Source organism: Nannobrachium achirus (assembly GCF_963921795.1).
Source record: "Nannobrachium achirus genome assembly, chromosome: 13".
In the NCBI taxonomy this organism is placed as follows: Eukaryota; Metazoa; Chordata; class Actinopteri; order Myctophiformes; family Myctophidae; genus Nannobrachium; species Nannobrachium achirus.
Window position 1 is genome coordinate 39,088,182 of NC_137833.1, and position 19,725 is coordinate 39,107,906.

At 41.1% G+C, this 19,725-nt stretch overlaps 1 protein-coding gene across 1 annotated transcript in view; it reads left to right on the forward strand.

Annotated features, from left to right (window-relative positions):
• LOC308296606 (ubiquitin thioesterase Zranb1-like) overlaps positions 1–12,510 on the forward strand; it is a 37,565-nt gene extending 25,055 nt beyond the window's left edge. The window contains exons 8-11 of the mRNA XM_080739931.1: positions 249–378; positions 4,114–4,343; positions 8,457–8,714; positions 9,366–12,510. Coding sequence (XP_080596057.1) covers positions 249–378; positions 4,114–4,343; positions 8,457–8,675 — 579 coding nt within the window. The 3' untranslated portion in view covers positions 8,676–8,714; positions 9,366–12,510. The remainder of the gene's footprint in view (positions 1–248; positions 379–4,113; positions 4,344–8,456; positions 8,715–9,365) is intronic.
• The last annotated feature ends 7,215 nt before the right edge of the window (positions 12,511–19,725 follow it).

A 19,725-nucleotide genomic window follows, 5' to 3' on the forward strand; every position in this document is an offset into this window, starting at 1 on the left:
TTTATGAAACGATGGTATTATGTTGTTATTAAGAACTTGGTTTTCCAAAAAATGCTGGGGGGTTTAGACCGTCGTGAGACCGGTTAGTTTTACCCTACTGATGATGTGTTGTTGCAATTGTAATCCCGCTCAGTACGAGAGGAACCGCAGGTTCAGACATTAAAGAATTTTGTAGTTTTTCTTCGTACAGGGTTTCTAAATGTGCATCTTCTTTCTTCCTTCCTGTGTCGTTTCTTCTCTCCTTGCAGCCAGGGGCCAGCTTGGAACAGACCCACATTTTTGTTCTTGCACACATACTTCGTAGGCCAATCATCGTCTATGGAGTGAAGTATTACAAAAGTTTCCGTGGCGAAACACTCGGTTACACACGTTTTCAAGGTGAGCATCTTTCTCTTTTTTGTTGTTGTACCAGTCTGTAGGTTTTGCCCTGGGATTGTATCATGATTGTATGGATGGATTTTGTTTGTTTTGTTATCTGGTGGTGCTAATTGTTTTTATTCTCTGGCTTGTAATACCATTTACGCAGAAGGAAGAGCAGTGGGTTTTTGTGCAGCTCATTCACTCCAGTGTGTCTATAAATGTTTGACTCGCATTATGAGAAACGGCACTATCCTGCATGTGTCTGCATAGCTGAAATAGCTGGCATACTTTGTAGCCCTCATTCTTACTAGAACCAATCTGGCTGTAATCATATCATAACGACGCCCAGTGACTTTCATTGAAGGGGTGTTTTTAGTATTAAATGAGCGATACTCGTTTTAAAGGTAATTCATCCCACAGCAGTCAAAGACGAATACTGTTTAAAAAAAAGACCCTGCTGGATTTCATCTAGGACTGTACTTTTCATGTGTATCGCAATGCAGGGAAACATATTTTCCCAGCGCACACATGCACTCACGTCTGACTGGGGTGTCACAGGTGGGGGGGAAAAGTGGGACTGGGTTACTAGAGCCCAAGGTGTAGGGGCCTTAATTATTTTATACTTAAGCTATTGAAAAATAGGAGATATACAAGCTCACAGCGCGGCACCGAGTGCTGCGCTGTGAGCTTGTAGATCTGCTATTTCTGAAAAGTCGTGAAAATGTGTGAAAATCTTTGAATAAATATATATATTATTATTATTATTATGTATTTATTATTATTATTATTTTTAAACAAACATTTGTAAGTAACATTTTGCTTCTGGGGTGTCCCTGTAAGTAAATATTTTGAGATGGGGGTCCGTGGCCGAATACATATCATTTTGGGGGTCTTTCACATGAAAAAGGTTTGAGCACCACTGACATAGAAACATTTTCAAAAGACCTTAGAAGGATTTGGAATATTCAAAGACTTGCGCGCAAATCTTCACGATTTTTTTCAAAAATGGCAGATCTACACGCTCGCGCTGTGAGCTTGTATATCTGCTATTCTTCAATAGTTAAAGCGCAAAAAGAATGCGTTCCCAGTCTAAATGGGTTAAACCCCCTCCCCCTATGAAGAACATTCATGGGGGGCCCCGCAGTGGGTCCTTGTACCCAGGGCCCAACATGTGGTGCGACGCCCCTGCTGTCTGAGCATATTTAAACCATCACAAGCAGTCTAGAAGCAGCCAATCCCAATGAGCAGAGGGAGGGTTCCACCTCCGTGCCCTGTAGTAAAAACAGTCTGGCTTTAATTTTCCTGCAGAACGAGGCTATGTGGGGGGATGATGAAAGCTCTCTGTAAGGGCCGGCTGCTCGTGTTAATGCCTGCCTAATGGAAGAATGATTTGCTGTTTGTGCTGTCAGGGGCTGGAGTGAGAGACAGGGGGGGGGGGGGACATGTGCACACAACAAGTAAATAAATCAATGAGATATATATATATAATTTATATAATCTACACACACACACACACACACACACACACACACACACACTCACACTCACACTCACACAGACACACACACACACACACACACACACACACACACACACTGTATATAGGTTCCTATGGATGGGAGGGGCCCTTCGTTTTTAAAATGGCCGGCAGGTGAACCCAGTAAAACGTAAAAACACAATGGCAGACTGTTCAGAGACAGACGGGAGAAGAAGAAAAAAAAGACAGCCCAGCTGTGGTTTCAATTACAATGGTAGTCATGAGGTGAAGCACCACATTCACCAGAGATTGCTTTGTGAATTATTGAAGTTAAAGCAACAGGGGGGGGGGGGCGGCGCTGTACGGTCTTACATTGTGTTCTGCAAATAGTTTGAAGTGTGACCACGGCCGCTCTCATTCCAGAGAGTAGCTATGATGTTTCATTCATTCTCTCCTTCAGTGTTGATATGTATATTCGACTAAAACTAAAACGGACGAAATATGTTCGTCGACTACCTTTTCTTCCCACTGACAAAAACGGAATAAACACTAAATAAAAACTGATGAATATAATTGACAATTTCATCAACAAAAAAACTAGACAAAAATGTTGGGGAGGGATTAGTGGAGAAGAGATCCTGTAGAACTAAAAGTCATTTCTACAAGCTCGCCCGCTGCAAGCTTGTAGATCGGCTATTTTCAATATGCAACGAAGTGTAAAATCGCCATCAAGGCCTGCTAAAATACATTTTAGTCGACAAAATCAATTTGATTTTAGTTGACAAAAATGTTATATTTAGTTGACTAGAACTAGACTAACACCAAAAATGTATTTCAAGTGTATAAAATGTATTAAAATCTATTGAAACTAGAAGATCTACAAGCATTGTGAGCCTGTAGATCAGATATTTATTAGATTTTTTTAGATTTTTTTCTTTTTTTTTGCTATTATGCCTTTTATTGATAGGACAGTAGACTGACAGGAAATGGGGAGAAAGATGGGAAGTGACACGCAGCAAAGGTCATCGGGAACGGGACTTGAACCCGCGACACGGTGTCAGGCATCAGAGCCAATGTGGTATGCGCCTGGACCGCAAGGCCAGTGGGTGCCCCTGTAGATCGGCCATTTTCAAATGGCCGAAATGTATATAGGGCTGAAGTGTTTAATGTATGTTTTGTAGTAGTAATCAAAATCTTAACTAATATAGTTAACTAATATAGTGGAGTAAAAGTACAATGTTTGCATCCGAGATCAAGTAAAAGTATTGGAAATTCTCAAGTAAAGTACAAATACGTCAAATTGTACTTAAGTAAATGTTCTTACCGGTAGTTACTTTACACCAGTGGTTCTCAAACTTTGGGTCACCAAATTATTTTTAGGGGTCCCCAGATGATTAGCTTAATGTAATTTTTTTCTCACTCAATGGCAAACAAACCAACACACATGATAAGTGTACATGGTACTGCACATTTCTAAAGTGACAATTTAAGGACTTTCGTTTTAACACTTAAAGGACCAGGTCACCTCTGGGACAACCAGATCTTATTTTATTGTTGTGTGGGACACGATCAACACAATCCTGAATTCTTTTTTGTGTTCAATCTGTGTTTTTAGATATGTTAGTATTTCAGCATGCTACAACTGGTCATATGATGCATTTTGCATCATATGACCAGTTGTAGCATGCTGAAATCGGCTGAAATACAAAAATATCTAAAAACACAGATTGAACACAAAAAATAACTCAGTATTGTGTTGATCGTGTCCCACACAACAATACAATAAGATCTGGTTGTCCCAGAGGTGACCTGGTCCTTTAAGTTACATGGCTACCATGTTTGAAAGAATGGGTTGGTATGGGGGTTAAACATGCATTTTCGCGATCGCGATCATGCCTAATACATTTCTGGAGGTCCAAAAAACATTTTTGAAAAAAGAAATCTTTGAAAAAAAATGTTTTTCTTCAAAAACGGCCCAAACTCGGGAAACTCAGGGTTGGCACAGGGGTGGTACCTTTTCAAACTCGGGAAACTCGGGGTTGGCACCAGATGTGTTAATACCAAACTGTCAAATATTAAGTGAGCATGTAGATCTGCTATTTTCACAATTATTCATCTGTGGAACCGAGTCACATTAAATGTAATACCTACAATTCCAAGTGCTTGTCAGAGTGGGGGGGTCCCCACTCTGACAAATATTTTTATTTTGGGAGTCACGGCCTAAAGAGGTTTGAGAACCCCTGCTTTACACCTTGTGTCTCTGCTCTGTCCTCCAGGTGTGTACTTGCCCCTGCTGTGGGAGCAGAGCTTCTGCTGGAAGAGCCCCATAGCCCTGGGCTACACGCGGGGCCACTTCTCTGCGCTGGTGGCCATGGAGAACGACGGCTTTGACAATCGCGGCGCGGGCGCCAACCTCAACACGGACGACGACGTCACCGTCACATTCCTGCCGCTGGTCGATAGTGAGAGGAAGCTGCTCCACATCCACTTCCTGTCAGCACAGGAAGTAAGGACACCCCCCTTGCTGTGTGCTATGTGTTGGCAGGCTTCCTTCGCGTGCCAAATTTTCTACTGTCTGTTTAACCTCTTTGACGATGGCTGGCCAGATTGCTGACATAGAAACATCGGTTTTTCAAAAAATCTTAGAAGGATTCAAAAGACACTTATAGAATCGGGTCAGCTTGTATATCTGCTATTTTTCAATAGTTAAAGCATAAAATAATGATACACAAAATGTGTACCCGTTCTAAAGGGGTTAAAGGTGTCTCCACACCAAACAGCCTACTTCCAACGGCTCCAAACTGCCAGTCTGTCTGTTGTAGTCTGCTGGCATTAGTTGGCAAACTTTGTAATTTAAAAGTCGGGTGATGAACATTGTATTCAGAGGGCTGGCAGACGCTGGTTAGTTAAAATGTGCGACGGGAAAATGGCTTGTTTAGGCTTAGGTGGTTCTGCATCAGTAGCAAACTGTCCACTCACAATCCCCTCAATCCTACCGACTCCTAGAAAAAGACATCTCAAGACTGAGCAAGCCCAGTTCTCCATCAACGGACGGCTTTATCGACGGCAGGCGTCTCTTGCCGAAAAGCTGCCGATGTCTCCCTTTCGGCAGCAAATGCTTTCCGCCGACGCCGTCAAAAAATCTGTGCGGTTAAAAGCTGCCTTAAGATGCTACAGTTAAAGATTTTTTTCAGCAGTGATTCATTAGATAATGCGTTATTTTTTAATTCCATTTATTGTCCGAGGCGGACAAACGGCCAAGTAGATGATATTATAGTGGCTCGGAACGAGTTTGTCTGCCAGAATAAAGGTACTTGTTTATGAATTAAGCCATTTAAAGGTCCCATTTAGAGCTTTTAGCATTTTTGGATCATTCCTCCACTTTTCGTAGGTGCCTCTTTCTGTCTTTCTAACTCTGAGGCCGCTTTTAATTGTAAGCACTTATAGTCATTCGTCTCCTCATGTGTGTGTGTCTATCGGCGCAGTTACTAGGGCAATCGGCATCAAATGTATTTTGCACGCTGTCAGCAAGCCCAGCACCTTGGCTATGAAATAGATTTCACATTGAAAAATAACGTGCAGGTGATTTGACCATGACCATGTAGGAGTTGAGAGAGCAACCTCTTTTACCTCTCCATCTCGCATTCAGTGTCACACACAGGTCTGAGGTTACTTTTCTGGGATTATGCTGGCATGGCCTGCCCCCTTTCAGAAATAACTGTGTGCGTTTAATTTTACTAGGCATTACTTTTCAGTTTCATGTACAATTGACTGTCAACATGTACGTATATTCGCAATGACAAACTATTGATTTACTGGTGTTGAAACATAATTGACACATAGCATTAATACTCATACTTTGCACATGGCAGAGAAATTTGAAGGACCGCAATATCTGACAGAATTATGGAGAGCAGTAGTACAAATGTGTATGTGAGAGACGGAGGAAGACAGTAGGGGTTGTAATCGCATACTGCACTACCATTTCATGGCTCCAGGTAATAATTTATCTGCATACAACACTAGAATTATTATTAGGAGTATGTTTGTGCGCGAGCGCGCACACATACCTCAAGTGCCATACTGTATAGCAAAAAACTATTACATTACCCTCACCTTAGTCAAACGAATTAAACAGTCAAATAATTACAAGGTGTAACTTACTTGGTGAGTCCATGCTTGCAGCAATGTCCCAGATCCTTGGTATGGATTAGTTTAGAATTTCATAGTCCCCGGTTTTCCATACACTTGCATAAATTGTGGACATAAGCCTGATTTATACTTGGTGGTTGCGTGCCAACTGTGAGCACCAAGAATAGTTGAGCTGCTACAAGCTCATATTGAAATGCAATGTTGTGACTGTGAGGTTGTAAGTCAGCTATTTTCACACGCAACCAAGTATAAACCAGGCTGTAGTTGAGGATGAGGGACATTACTCCATCAGCCTTTTCATTTGAGAGGCTGTGCAGTGACTGCCTGGTATAGTCTGGCTGCCAGGAATGCATTTCATGCAACTCCAATTAGTTTTGAGTTTTTGTTGTGCACACCCAAAATACATCATACATAATTAATATAATAATACAGCAACATTGCAGACAGTACAATTCTTGCACTTTCTCGACTGTGTGAACACTAGGTCATTAACGACTTGTGATTTTTGCAAGTCGACTCGACTTGAGTTGAAATCGACTTTATCGTTTGACGACGTCATCACATCATACACGACCCCCAATTATTTTGGGGGGTCCCCAGATGATTAACTTAATGTGAAACATTGTTTTCTCACTCAACTGTAAACAAACCAACATAAAGTTTAAGTGTATAGAGGGTATCTTCACATTTCTAAAGTGCCAATTTAAGGACTTTTAATACCTCTAAAATGGCAAATTAAACATTTTCCAAATTGTCAAATATAGAGGCAGAAATTGTGAAAATAGACGATCTACATTTATATTTATGTAGATCTGCTATTTTCACAATAGAACGTTTTTTTTTTTTTTTTTTTTTTTCAACTTTGGTGGGAGTCAACTTGTGTAATGAAGTCGACTTGTTGACTTTTTCGTTAATGCCCTAGTGAACAAGCTCCAATTTCAGCATCCACTTCTAATGAGTTGAAAATTGCACACGTGTGTTGCGTGGCCGTGACCACAGTTCCCTGTTAACCTCAAAACATGAGTGCCAAAAATCCAATAAAATATTGATCACAAAAAAAACACGAGGTTGGTAGCCGATCTACAAGGACACAACGCGTTCTGTGCTTGTAGATCTGCTATGTTCACTACTTTTGTGCATCACTTTATTATGATGAAGTAGGGCTTTAATTTACGGAAAAAAAACTACAAATTTGAAACTTAGAGATACAAGGTTTCTACCTGACAGTGACGATATACTGTTCATAATATAGACATTATTGATTGATTGATTGAAACTTTATTAGAAGTTTGCATAGGAAAAGGTACAGTTTCATGACCGTACAGTTCACTGGTACAAGGTCTACTAAAAGGAGATCCTAGAAAAGACTAAGCTTATTTCCATAGAAAACCATTGAAGTATCTCATATAACGAGAGGTGCGAGAAGAATTTCCTATGTGTACGTTTTGTACTTAGTTGTGTTGAAAATGTAAGATCTACAAGCTCACATCGCACAACACATTTTGAGCACGTAAATTGTCTGGTTCTGGTGCTCAACTCAATGCACAACTAGGTATGAATCAATGTTGATTTTGACGGCAAATTAGTCTAGTTAAGTTTAGTTTATCGAAATGGCTGGTTTTTACTTAGCTGCGACCTACAAGCTCACAACGCGTCGCAGCGTGACGTAGTTGTGAGCTTGTAGATTTGCTATTTTCAGCACCCGAACGCACCCAAACATAAAATGACTTGTCTTTTAGTTCTACTGGATCTCTTGTTGATGAAATTGTCAATATATTTAGACTGTTTAGGCCTAGGCCAGACGGAGCTGGATATTTCTGAAGTTAGACATTTGCTAGACATTTTTTTTGTGCGGTTGGGGCTTGCAGCCACACAAAGCTGGATATTTCGGCCGCAAAGCTGGATATTTTTTAAACTGGATAAATAAGTGAAGACATTGAAAAATATCTGATTCACTGGATCCGTGTAGACATGGAACCCGGATATCTCTGAAGACTTTCCTGTGTGTGTGCTTGTCCCCCTAGTGGAGGTTTGGGGACTCAGATTATTTTAGACCTAGATATCTTTGTCATGTGGACCTAGATATCTTTCTTTGTGGATATCTGGAAAAAACGGGATATATGAAAAATCCAGCTCTGTGTCAATCTGAGTTCCCAGAGGTATTTTTTTTCCGCCACTCTGTGTAGCCTATGCCTTAAGGTGGTTGCACACTGCTGCGTTTTTCGGGCCGAATATCGGAGTGAATTTCGGAGCACGCAAATAAAAAATCAACCTCACGTTATGTCAGTCACCTTTGCACACTGCCGCCCGTTTCGCGCACCACTCGGTCCCTTGCTCTCTCTATCTCTCTCTCTCTCCTTGCCCTGAAAAACGCATTTCGCAACGAAAAACGCAGCAGTGTGCAACCAGCTTAAGTCCTAGCTTCCTCCTAGGTTTGCTAATTGTGTTCTTTCTCCACCTGTGTCAGATGGGTAACGAGGAGCAGCAGGAGAAGCTGCTGAGGGAGTGGTTGGACTGCTGCGTGACGGAGGGCGGGGTTCTGGTGGCGCTCCAGAAGAGCTCACGGCGGCGGAACCACCCTCTGGTCACGCAGATGGTGGAGAAGTGGCTGGACGGCTACCGCCAGATCCGCCCCTGCGCCTCGCTCTCCGACGGCGAGGAGGAAGAGGAGGACGATGACGAGTGACGAACCTGGGGGTGGGCCGGTCCTCGCTAGGGGGCAGTGGTGGAAAATGTGTTTTACTTAACTCATTGAGTGCCTATCCCGAATTAGTTCGGGATATATGATCGTATCACAGGGTGCCTATCCCGAACAAGTTCGGGATATAAAAAAAAAAAAAAAAAAAAAGAAAAATTTTTTTGAAAAAAAAATTTTTGATTTTTTTTTTTTTTTTTTTTGGACCCCATCAAATCTGGTGAACATGATTTCAATCGCGATTTTGCATGTTCCACCCCCATACAACCCCATCTAACATACAGGGCAGCCATTTTTGTTTACATTACATGTAAAACATAAGGGCGATTATCTCAAGAATGCCTGAACGGATTTCCAATCGGATTTTTTTGTTTGAAAGCTGTGAACAAACTGCACAAATCCACTCTGGATTGCATTGGATTTTTCAGAGCTCATTCTTCTCTGTTTTTTTCCCATGCATGAGGTGTGCAAGGTTTAATCATGGCTAAGTTGACGAAAATAAGGCTTCTAAAATGCTTGGTAGCCAATAGCTAACTTCAAGCTAACTTCATCCTCTTCCTGTACATGCAGTCATGCACAAAGGAAAGTGTTCAGGCAAGTCATGGCTGCAGGGCTTCTGCATATACCAGCATATCTCTATGGGATTTTCTCTGGCCACTGGGCGCCCTCTAGTGGTGAAAGGGGTGGCACTAAATGAGTTAAGTATACTGCAATGTAGGGCATTCACGAATAGTGATTTTTAGTATTCGAATTATTCGACCTCAAAGTATTCGAATGGTCAAATATTCGACAGGACTGGCCAAACTGTCAAATATTAAGTAAGCAAGAGGCAAACATTGTGAAAATAGCCGATCTACATGCTCACAACGCCTCACAACGCGATGCGTTGTGAGCATGTAGATCTGCTATATTTATCTGCGGAACCGAGTCACATTAAATGTAATACCTACAATTCCAAGTGCTTGTCAGGGTGGGGGTCCACAGTTCAAATATGTTTATTTTGGGGGTCACGGCCTAAAAAGGTTTGAGAACCCCTGGTATAGAGCATTAACAAATTCATCCACCAGGGGCATTGACAACTCATTCTTATGACTTCCTATCTAGCCAAGCTTTAGAAACTATACATTTTTTAAAGAGAAAACAATAAAAATGAGAACGACGAATAGTGACTTTGATATTCTAATATTCTAATATTTGGTGAATGCCCTACTGAAATGTAGAAGTACTCTGTTAGGCTGCGCCCACACCAAAGTACATGAGAGTGGAATCCCAATTCCGCCAATGTATTTCAATGGGAATGGTTTCATGCCAGTAGAGGCTATCTGCGTGCCGCGCAGACTCAGCGTTTATGCTGGAGCAGATACATTCTCCAGTTTTCCCCTTCTGTCCAATCGGGTGAGTCAAAGGCGGAATGGGGAGGGTTCTTGAAGTGACTGACAGGCGCGGCACTGGCTTAGGGACAGAATGCGCTCTCTGTGTTTTTAGTCAGCTGTGCACCAAAAGAGTTTATCCACTGGCGATCATACTTAAGTGTGGGTGCAGCCTTACAAGTAAAAGTCTGGAATTCAATATTTACTTGAGGAAATGTACAAAAGTATTGGTATCAAAATATACTTCAAGTACCAAAAGTAGAAAGTACTCATTATGCATAATGTCCCATTTCACAAGTTTTCAAATCTTTTGAAATTGGCAAGTTCTACAAGAATCGCGGCCCATTGTGATCTTGTAGATCGACTATTTTCAAATGGTCGAAATGTATAGTGTTAAAGTGGTTAATGTATGTTTTGTAATCATAATCAATCTACAAAGTAACCAGTAACTAAAGCTTTCAAATAAATGTAGTGAAGTAAAAGTACAATATTTGGATCCAAGATGTAAAGGAGTAAAAAGTATTGGTAATTGGAATTACTCAAGTAAAGTACAAATACCTCAAAATTGTACTCAAGTACACTACTTAAGTAAAAGTTACTTTCCACCACTGCCTTGAGTGTGGGGGGTGGGCCAGTCCTCGCCAGGGGGGTGGCAGGACAGGACTTTCCCCTCCCCCTCTCCCACAGTAGTCCCCCCCCCCCCCCCCCCCTTTTTTTTGTGTTTTTTTGTTTTTGTTTTTCATCTTTCCTGATACGGACAAACTGTGATAGCCTTCGGGAGAGGCCACGGAACCACAAGCCCCCAACCACCATCGCACTTCTCACAGAAGATGTCACCGTTGGAGCGTGCGCACACGCATGCGAGATACACATGTACAGAACACATTGTTCAACACAGACACATCAACGGACACTTGACAAACCTGACACTGACACACACATAAAACTCTACTGCTGCAAAAAAAATAAAAGCTAAAAAAAGAGTGTGAGAGAGAGACCTGAAGTTGACGGAAAAATAAAGGATCCTAGTTTACGAATGCTAATGATCTTTATCAAGTTTTTCAGATGTAAAAAAAATGACAAATAATCTTTATCCATAAATGTAAATGCATGTGGTTGTTTAAGAAAGAAAGAAAATAAATCAGTATAATGAGATATACCAGCATCAATTCAAAGCAAGTTTATATCAGTTTATTATGGGCACTGACAAAAAGCACACTTCCAAATTATTGTCCTTTTGGATTTTTCCTTTTTTTTCAGTCGTAAAAGAGTTGGCTTGTTATTGTTTTTGTTTTGTGGCAGAGATAATAGCCAATATATATTTTGCGTCAGGAGACCCTTTCAGAACAGAGAGATTGTGTGATAAAAATTATGACAAATTCTTATTACTAAGCACTGCACATTTATAAAAAAGAAAATCAACAAAAAAAAGACATTTATATATAAATATAACTGCTTGAATAAAGGTCATATATGAAGCTCTTGAAAAGACAGTTGTCCCTTTTCAAGTCAAAGCCACAGTCACTAAATGCTTAATTTATACACCATTGTAAGACAACGTATAAATCAGGCTTAAGGTTTAGCATTACAGACCATGGTGGAACTTGAGTTTACCTTTTTTCTTCTCCAGACAGGTTGAATTGAAAACATATATATGTTTGTGTGTGTTTTTATTTTTCTTCTCCAAACTTATTCTACATATTTATTGTTTGGGATCTTATTGGAGCTAATACGAGCTTTGAGATTCTGTATAATTATAAAAACAAAAAAAGAAAACTTTGTTTCTGTTTGTCTTTTTTTGTTTGTTTTTTCCCTAATCTCGATGAAGATGTTTTTATGTTGCACAGGAACATTCTCACTATGAGATGAAAGAAGCGATCATGACCATCGGTGAAAAGTTTACTTCTGGTGTGTGACTTGGTTTAGTTTGTATTATATATATTTTTTAACAGTACCTCAATTAGGATGTTCAAATCTGGTGCTTTCTTTGGAGAAGGCGAGTGAGACATGTCGGCGTTAAAACCAGAATCACGTTTGTCTTGGCCCCCAACTCCTCTGTCCCATTCTAGTATGTGTCATCACGTTCACCCTCATGGTACCAGCATGTCTCTTATCTTCCTCTGTAATATCTGTTTCTTGTCCTCCTTACGTGAAACTATCTTTTAGGTCATTATCATGGTCTTTGTGAAAGACCACAACATATAAAACCAAAGTTTAAGGGCGGGGGACACAAGTTGTCAATCTGTTTTTAGTTTTTTTCTTTTTTTTGTTGCTGTGATTGATATTCTCATTGGGTTTCTTGCAATTGAGTACTGTAACCTCTCTTTTTGTTTGTTTGTGTATTTCATTCTAGTCATACACACAAAGTTGAGCATCACCTGTATGTTGCTTTGTATTTATGCAATAGTTACAGCTGTGACTATGATGGTTTGTGGATTTAGGCCTGACCACACTATACGGAGTGTATTTGTAAGGGCAGGCGAAATGAGGAAAAAATAAAGGAAAACCTTTTTGAATGTCCAATGTCTGTATCCTCTATTTTGTTGAGATACTCAAAGTGATAGCAGGGTTAGCTCTGTAAAAGGTATGTCTTCTAAAAGGCAACATTTTCAGTGAATCCTGTCTAAGTACAGTATATTGCAGAAATAATGGCGAACACATAGAAGTCATCCATATTTAAAATATGTCACACAAGCTCACAGCTTGTCAAAGTTCCACACAGCCTCTTTCTAGCACCATCTAGTGGACATTACATTCCTGATTACAAAAGGGATAATGATGTATTTCAAGGACAGCTGAGATCTCTTCACAACCTTAGGTTGTTTAAACCACCAGTACAGGTTGTTTTAATAATATGCATTTCCAACATCCTAAAATAAACTAAATATTGCATTGAAATGTATTGATTTATCCTCAAAGTTAAGACATCTATGAACAGTAGGCCTATTGTTTGCAGGGCTGCCAAGCTTGCCAACCCTCCTGGATCCTGCAGTCTCCTGGATTTCGACCTCGGTCCTTGATATGAAAAGATTTGGGAACCACCAGTTGGTTTAAAAAAACATTCGAAAGCAAGGCCAATAAGGAACTACACTACATTTAAAAAATCACACCTGTGTGAAGTGGAGCTGTGTGTGTGTGTGTGTGTGTGTGTGTGTGTGTGTGTGTGTGTGTGTGTGTGTGGATCATGTGTACCGATTTTTGTGACATTTGAAGAAAATATGTAGGAAAAGGAGCAAAAAGTGTGTTTTGGAGAAAATTCAAGATGGCGGAAAATCTATCATGGCGCAAATGGGCGTGGCCTATATGGGGAGATGCGTCATGACCCAAGGAATCCAGGGAAAAAATATTTTTAATTTTCCGACCTACGGTTCAAGAGTTACAGGCCAAAACGTAAAGTGGGGTGTTATGGCGCCACCATGCGGCCAAATGACACAATTATTTTTTATTTAATCCTTGAAATCATTATGAACCTCCTCTCCAAGTCTTGAAACTCTAGCCCCTATGGTTTGCGAGAGACAAATAATTGAATGTGAGTTTTTGCGATTCCCATTATAAGTCAATGGGGAAAAATAATTCACTAATAAATTAATATCAATTAAACTATTGAACCTTTCTCTTAGCAAGTTACTAGCCCAGGATTCCCGAGTAAGCCGGTCGATTTGACATATGGCGCGAGTGTGTGGTGGCAAAACTGTGGGACTAGTAGCGTGCCGAAGTTTAGGAAGTTCAGGCTACATACACACAGACAGACAGACAGACAGACCCACACAGCCACGTATAGGGAGCCTGTGTTTCACACAGCTCCAAAAATACACAAATTGATTATTATAAGCAGAAATGGCAACACAGGTTTCACCCAGAGCCCAACATCATTGAGTTTCCCGTTTACCACTTTCCCAGGTGTTTTCCCAAGCACAGGTGTTTAGCCCTACTTCCCGAGCCTTACCTCATTGCAGGCCACGGCACGGGGCGGAGTGACCGCGGCAAGGGGCGGAGTGAACGCGGCGGTTATCGTGGGCTTCGGTGACGTGTGCAGTGGGGCGACGGTGAGATTCGAACTAGTGATCTCTGGCACTCAAGTCGGCGACGCTATCCATTCAGCCATCAATGCTGATGTTTATCGTGGGCTTGCCCAGGCCATAAATATAACGATTGCATTCACCACGGCTTCGTAACTCGCGCGGCGGCCCTGGCCCGCTCTTCGCGGCCACTCGCGCCTGCGGCGCTCGGGGGCGAAGAGCAGGACCAAGGTCCGCTGGCCTTCGCGCCGCTTGCAATGTCGTGGACAATAATCAAACGCCTCCGCCCACCGCCGCGTTCACTTACGGTAGCGTTCACTCCGCCCCTTGCCGCGTTCACTCCGCCCCTTGCCGCGTTCACTCCCCTTGCCGCGTTCACTCCGCCCCGTGCTCCGGTCTGCAATCAGGTATACTTGTACTTCCCTGGGAGGTGAATATATTCAGGAACTATTCAAATCCTGTAAACTTCATTCCTTAGTTTTGTTTGGAGAGAACTAGCTGTGAGAATGAATAACTACTACTGGTATGAAAAACACTCATTTATTGATTATTACCATAATACATAAAAGAGCAAAAGAGTCCCGACTGTGACCTTGAAACAAAGAATTAGTTTAGTGAAACCACTAGGCCTGTTGCTAATGCTCCTGGATTGGCATTCCTCCCAAAATTCTCCAGAACACGGGAAATTACATCTACCATATATAGCCTATATATATATATATATATATATATATATATATATATATATATTAGGATGTTCAAATCTGGTGCTTGCTTTGGAGAAGGCGAGTGAGACATTTCCATGTCGGCGTTAAAACCAGAATCACATTTGTCTTGGCCCCAACTCCTCTCTCCCATTCTAGTATGTGTCATTCTCACAGCTTTTTTTTTTCCTGGGGGAGGACCCCCAGACCCCCCGCTTTAGGGGTGGGGGCAAGATCATACAGATATTCACTTAAGTAATGACTTAAAGATGAGAAGTCATTATTAAAGATCTCTTACTTTGCTTCAGTCATCAAATCTGTACTCCTACAATTGACATTTTAAGGCTGACATTGTACCCATGCTAGTAAAGCAAGCCTGATAAAAGTATCAAACATGCACAAAATTCAACAGAACACAGGAAAATATATTTCTGTTAAGAGGTTTTGGGGGGAAGACCCCCAGACCCTGGTTGGGGAGTTCCGCGCACCCCCCAAAAAAGAAATCTCCTGGATTCTGACAGTCCAATGTTGGCAACCCTGCATAGGACATAGTGGCCATGGTGGCTCACAGTATAAATATGTCAGCAACATGTCCGAAGGTCCTAGGTTCAAATCCTGCATTGTGAAGACTGAAGTCTACGTTTGTCTTCAAAAGAACCCGGGATCTCTGGACCAGAGAGAAATAGTGTCTCTTGATGTTACAGCACAGGTTTATTTACAGAGGGAGTTTCTGAAGGATTATATTTCAACCTTCTGAACATGCTTCATAGAGAATGTCTTTGGGAGGATTTGAACCAATAACCTCTTGCTCACATACACAGTGTCTTAACTCTGGGAGTCACCATGCTCTCTGTTTGAACTCAACCCTCTGGCTCACATGCGACAGTGTCTTATCGCAGAGAACCATCAAGGTCTCAGAATTTACCCTGGGTTTTCCATCTCTTCCAAGTGTTCTTCTGGATATTATTCTCCAAAATATGCTGCAGAGGGAAGAGCAGGATGACCGTGGCTGGATTTGAACCCAGGAACTCTGGCTCACATTTGGAATTTTAACTCAGGGACAGGGAGCCACCATGAAGCTCTCTGAAATTTCTCTCCTGTTGTGATTTGTTCTTCTGGTTGTCACTCTTCAAAAGGGGCCTTGGGATCATGTACAGATCAGCGTCTTAACTGTGTTTTCTGTTCCATCAGAGCAGAGGTGTCTTTACTGTAAGTGCTTTTTAGTGTTAGCATGAATGTTAGTGAGATAAAACAGCAGGGAAACCATTAAACACAGAGGGTGGTAGCTCACTACGTTAACACACTGTTTGTGTGATCCAGAGGTTGTGTGTTTGAATCCCACTCTGCTACTTACGCTGAAGGCCTGAAGCTTTACTTAAAAGACCAACATCCATAAGAAGAATTGCCCGTAAAATCGATGTCAGCATGGCTAAGGTAGTGGTGTAGCGGATAGATTGTTGTTACCTCAGTATTGACTGTGTGCGGACTGCAAGTTCAAGCCACATACTTTGATTCTGAACAATATAAAGCTAAGTGTTTATGAAAAAGAAATCCATGGCCAGCTGAAATCTTAATCTAGATAGATTGATTGATTGAAGAATTTTAGAAGGCTGCATAGGAAAAAGTACAGTTTCATGAGAGTACAAATCACTGTACAAGGTCAACTATAAGGATATCTTATTTACACAGGAACCACTGTATGTATCTCATATAACATTTCTATTTTGGTTCCAAAACATTAGAACATCTAGACAAGCAAACCATAGACAAATATGCTGTCTCGCACCCCCCCACCACTGACCCCCAGGCCCAGACCACCGTTGTGGATTTCTGCTTCTGCGCACCCCCACCGACTTTGCAGAACGGGGAGATAAGTATGTGTGCCGACGTCCAAATTCCGGTGCGCATCTACTCGTACTCTGGGAAAAGAATTCCGTCGCGCATGATTTATTTTGAAAGTGAATCTTAATTTAAAACTACAGGCACACTTAAAATGTCTTAGAAATGTTCTCCTTAATTCTAAATCTAATCCTAGATTTTTCAAAGTGTGATAACTCGGAAACCAATAGGTTTTAAGCGCCCGTCTTTTAGTATGTTGTATAGCTCGTCGAGACGAACGAGTGGATATGAAATTAATTCATTTTTTTCAGATTGTCTTCAAAACCCCCAAAATTCATAAGACTATAGTATGTCGTCAAAACATAGATTTTATGTCTTAATTCTCCGATAGTGCCTGTCTTTTAGTATGTTGTATAGCTCATCGAGACGAACGCGTGGATGTGTGACACATTGCTGTGCGACCCCTGGAACCCTACTTTTTTGACAAATGCTAATGTTAACAAATGCTAATGCTAACAAATGCTAATGTTAACAAATGCTAATGCTAAAAATGCTAATGCTTACACCAACCGCTACACAAGGTTGCACACACTTAACGAGTTGCAGGCACGCTTAAAATGTCTTAGAAATGTTCTCCTTAATTCTAAATCTAATCCTAGCTTTTTCAAAGTGCGATAACTCGGAAACCAATAGGTTTTAAGCGCCCGTCTTTTAGTATGTTGTATAGCTCATCGAGACGAACACGTGGATATGAAATTAATTAAAAAAAATCAGATTGTCTTCAAAACCCCCAAAATGACATAAGACTATAGTATGTCGTCAAAACATAGATTTTAAGTCTTAATTTTTCCGATAGTGCCTATCTTTTAGTATGTTGTATAGCTCGCCGAGACGAACGCGTGGATGTGTGACACATTGCTGTGCGACCCCTGGAACCCTACTTTTTTTCGACAAATGGTAATGCTAACAAATGCTAATGCTAACACCAACCGCTACACAAGGTTGCACACACTTAGCGAGTTGCAGGCACACTTAAAATGTCTTAGAAGTTTTCTCCTTAATTCTAAATCTAATCTTAGATTTTTCAAAGTGCGATAACTCGGAAACCAATAGGTTTTAAGTGCCCGTGTCTTAGTATGTTGTATAGCTCGTCGAGACGAACGCGTGGATATGACATTAATTCATTTTTTTTCAGATTGTCTGCAAAACCCCCAAAATTACATAAGACTATAGTATGTCGTCAAAACATAGATTTTAAGTCTTATTTTTCCGATAGTGCCTATCTTTTAGTATGTTGTATAGCTCTTCGAGACGAACGCGTGGATACGTGTGACACATTGCTGTGTGACCCCTGGAACCCTACTTTTTTTTGACAAATGCTAATGCTAACAAATGCTAATGCTAACAAATGCTAATGCTAACAAATGCTAATGCTAACACCAACCGCTACACAAGGTTGCACACACTTAGCGAGTTGCAGGCACACTTAAAATGTCTAGAAACTTTCTCCTTAATTCTAAATATAATCCTAGATGTTTCAAAGTGCGATAACTCTGAAACCAATATACTTTATCAGATAATAAAATAAAACAATGCTGTTTAAAGAGACTCCTCTCCTTACCCCCCTCCTCCAAGCAATGAAGAGTGACAACCAGAAGAACAACTCAAAGAAGAAGAGAAACTTAATGAAATCTTCTGACAACTTGGTGGCTCCCTGTTTAAGACACTGTCACTGTTAGCCAGAGTTCCTTGGGTTCAAAGCCAGTCAAGTTCACTCTGAAGCATGTTTTGGAGACCAACATCAAGAAGAACACTTGGAACAGATGGAAAACTGTGTTAAATTGGAGAGCGTAATGGCTCACTGTGGCGCTGTCCACATGAGCCAGAGTTTATGAGTTCAAATCCCTCCCAAGTCTTTCTCCTCGTTGCTCAACTATTTAACAGTTGAACATGATAGAGACCATGAGCAAATCACAGACAGCATGGTGGCTCCCTGTGTTAAGACACTGTCTATGTGAGCTGAGGCTCATGGGTTTAAATCCAATCAAGGGCATTCTTCCTGAAGTATGTTTGGAAGATTGAAATCCAATCCTTCACTGACTGACACACTATAGCAATCTGCAATCTAACAGCAGCCGTAGTAGTACCTGACTGGGTTAATATGGTCCAGAGATCCTGCACTAACATGGATGTTAGTCTTCAAACTGCATGATTTTAACCTGAGGACACCTTTACACTGTGAGCCACTATGTACCACACATTGTGAGCTTATAGACTGCCCATTTTAAAAATAGTTTTCCTTTTTTGGGGATCCCCTGGCACAAACCCATTTCAGATGTGAGTCTGTTGCTAAATACATAATTATTAATTTGGTAGTCCTTCATCTGAAGATGTTTGACAATCATCATACTAATACGAAAGGGCAGTTGAGTGGATAGAAACACTGCCTAGCAAGCAGAAGGTCACTGGTTCAAGTCCCAGCTCTGGAAATGTGCCAAGGTCTTCATAAGCTAGATACTGAATCCCTAAATGTTCCTCTGTGTGTAGCATCCTGCGAAACTAAAAAACACAGTTTTTCGTGTGCTCTTAAAAGCAGCACTATGTAGTATGGGGTATCTATCAATGGCCACTAAAAGTTTGGACACAAATAATATGGCAGCCAATGTCTTTGACTTCATTACCCAAGATTCTCAGGAATAATGTCCAGTGAGGATGCGCTGTGATTGGCCAGTCTTAGCTTTGACTGGAAATGAAACTCACTGTCTCCCCTATATTGCGGGTGACATCATCATCATACCCGGAAGTTATGCAGGAACGGCAACGCCTACTGAGTGGAAAGAAAATACTTTCTGGCATTGACAGCCCATACATCCAAACAGAAAAGTCCTACCTGGTTGCAATACATGATGTTAAACGACGTTAAACTCACTTTGCCACTAGATTTGCTATTCTCTTTATGCATGCGCATACCACCCTCTATAGTAATACAGTCAAGACCCTAGCAGGGACTCTATACATCCCTGAGTCTATACATTTATGGAAGGATGATTGTTATTTCTTAAACTTTAATGTAAGCAATAACATGTTTAAGCAAACATATACAAACACA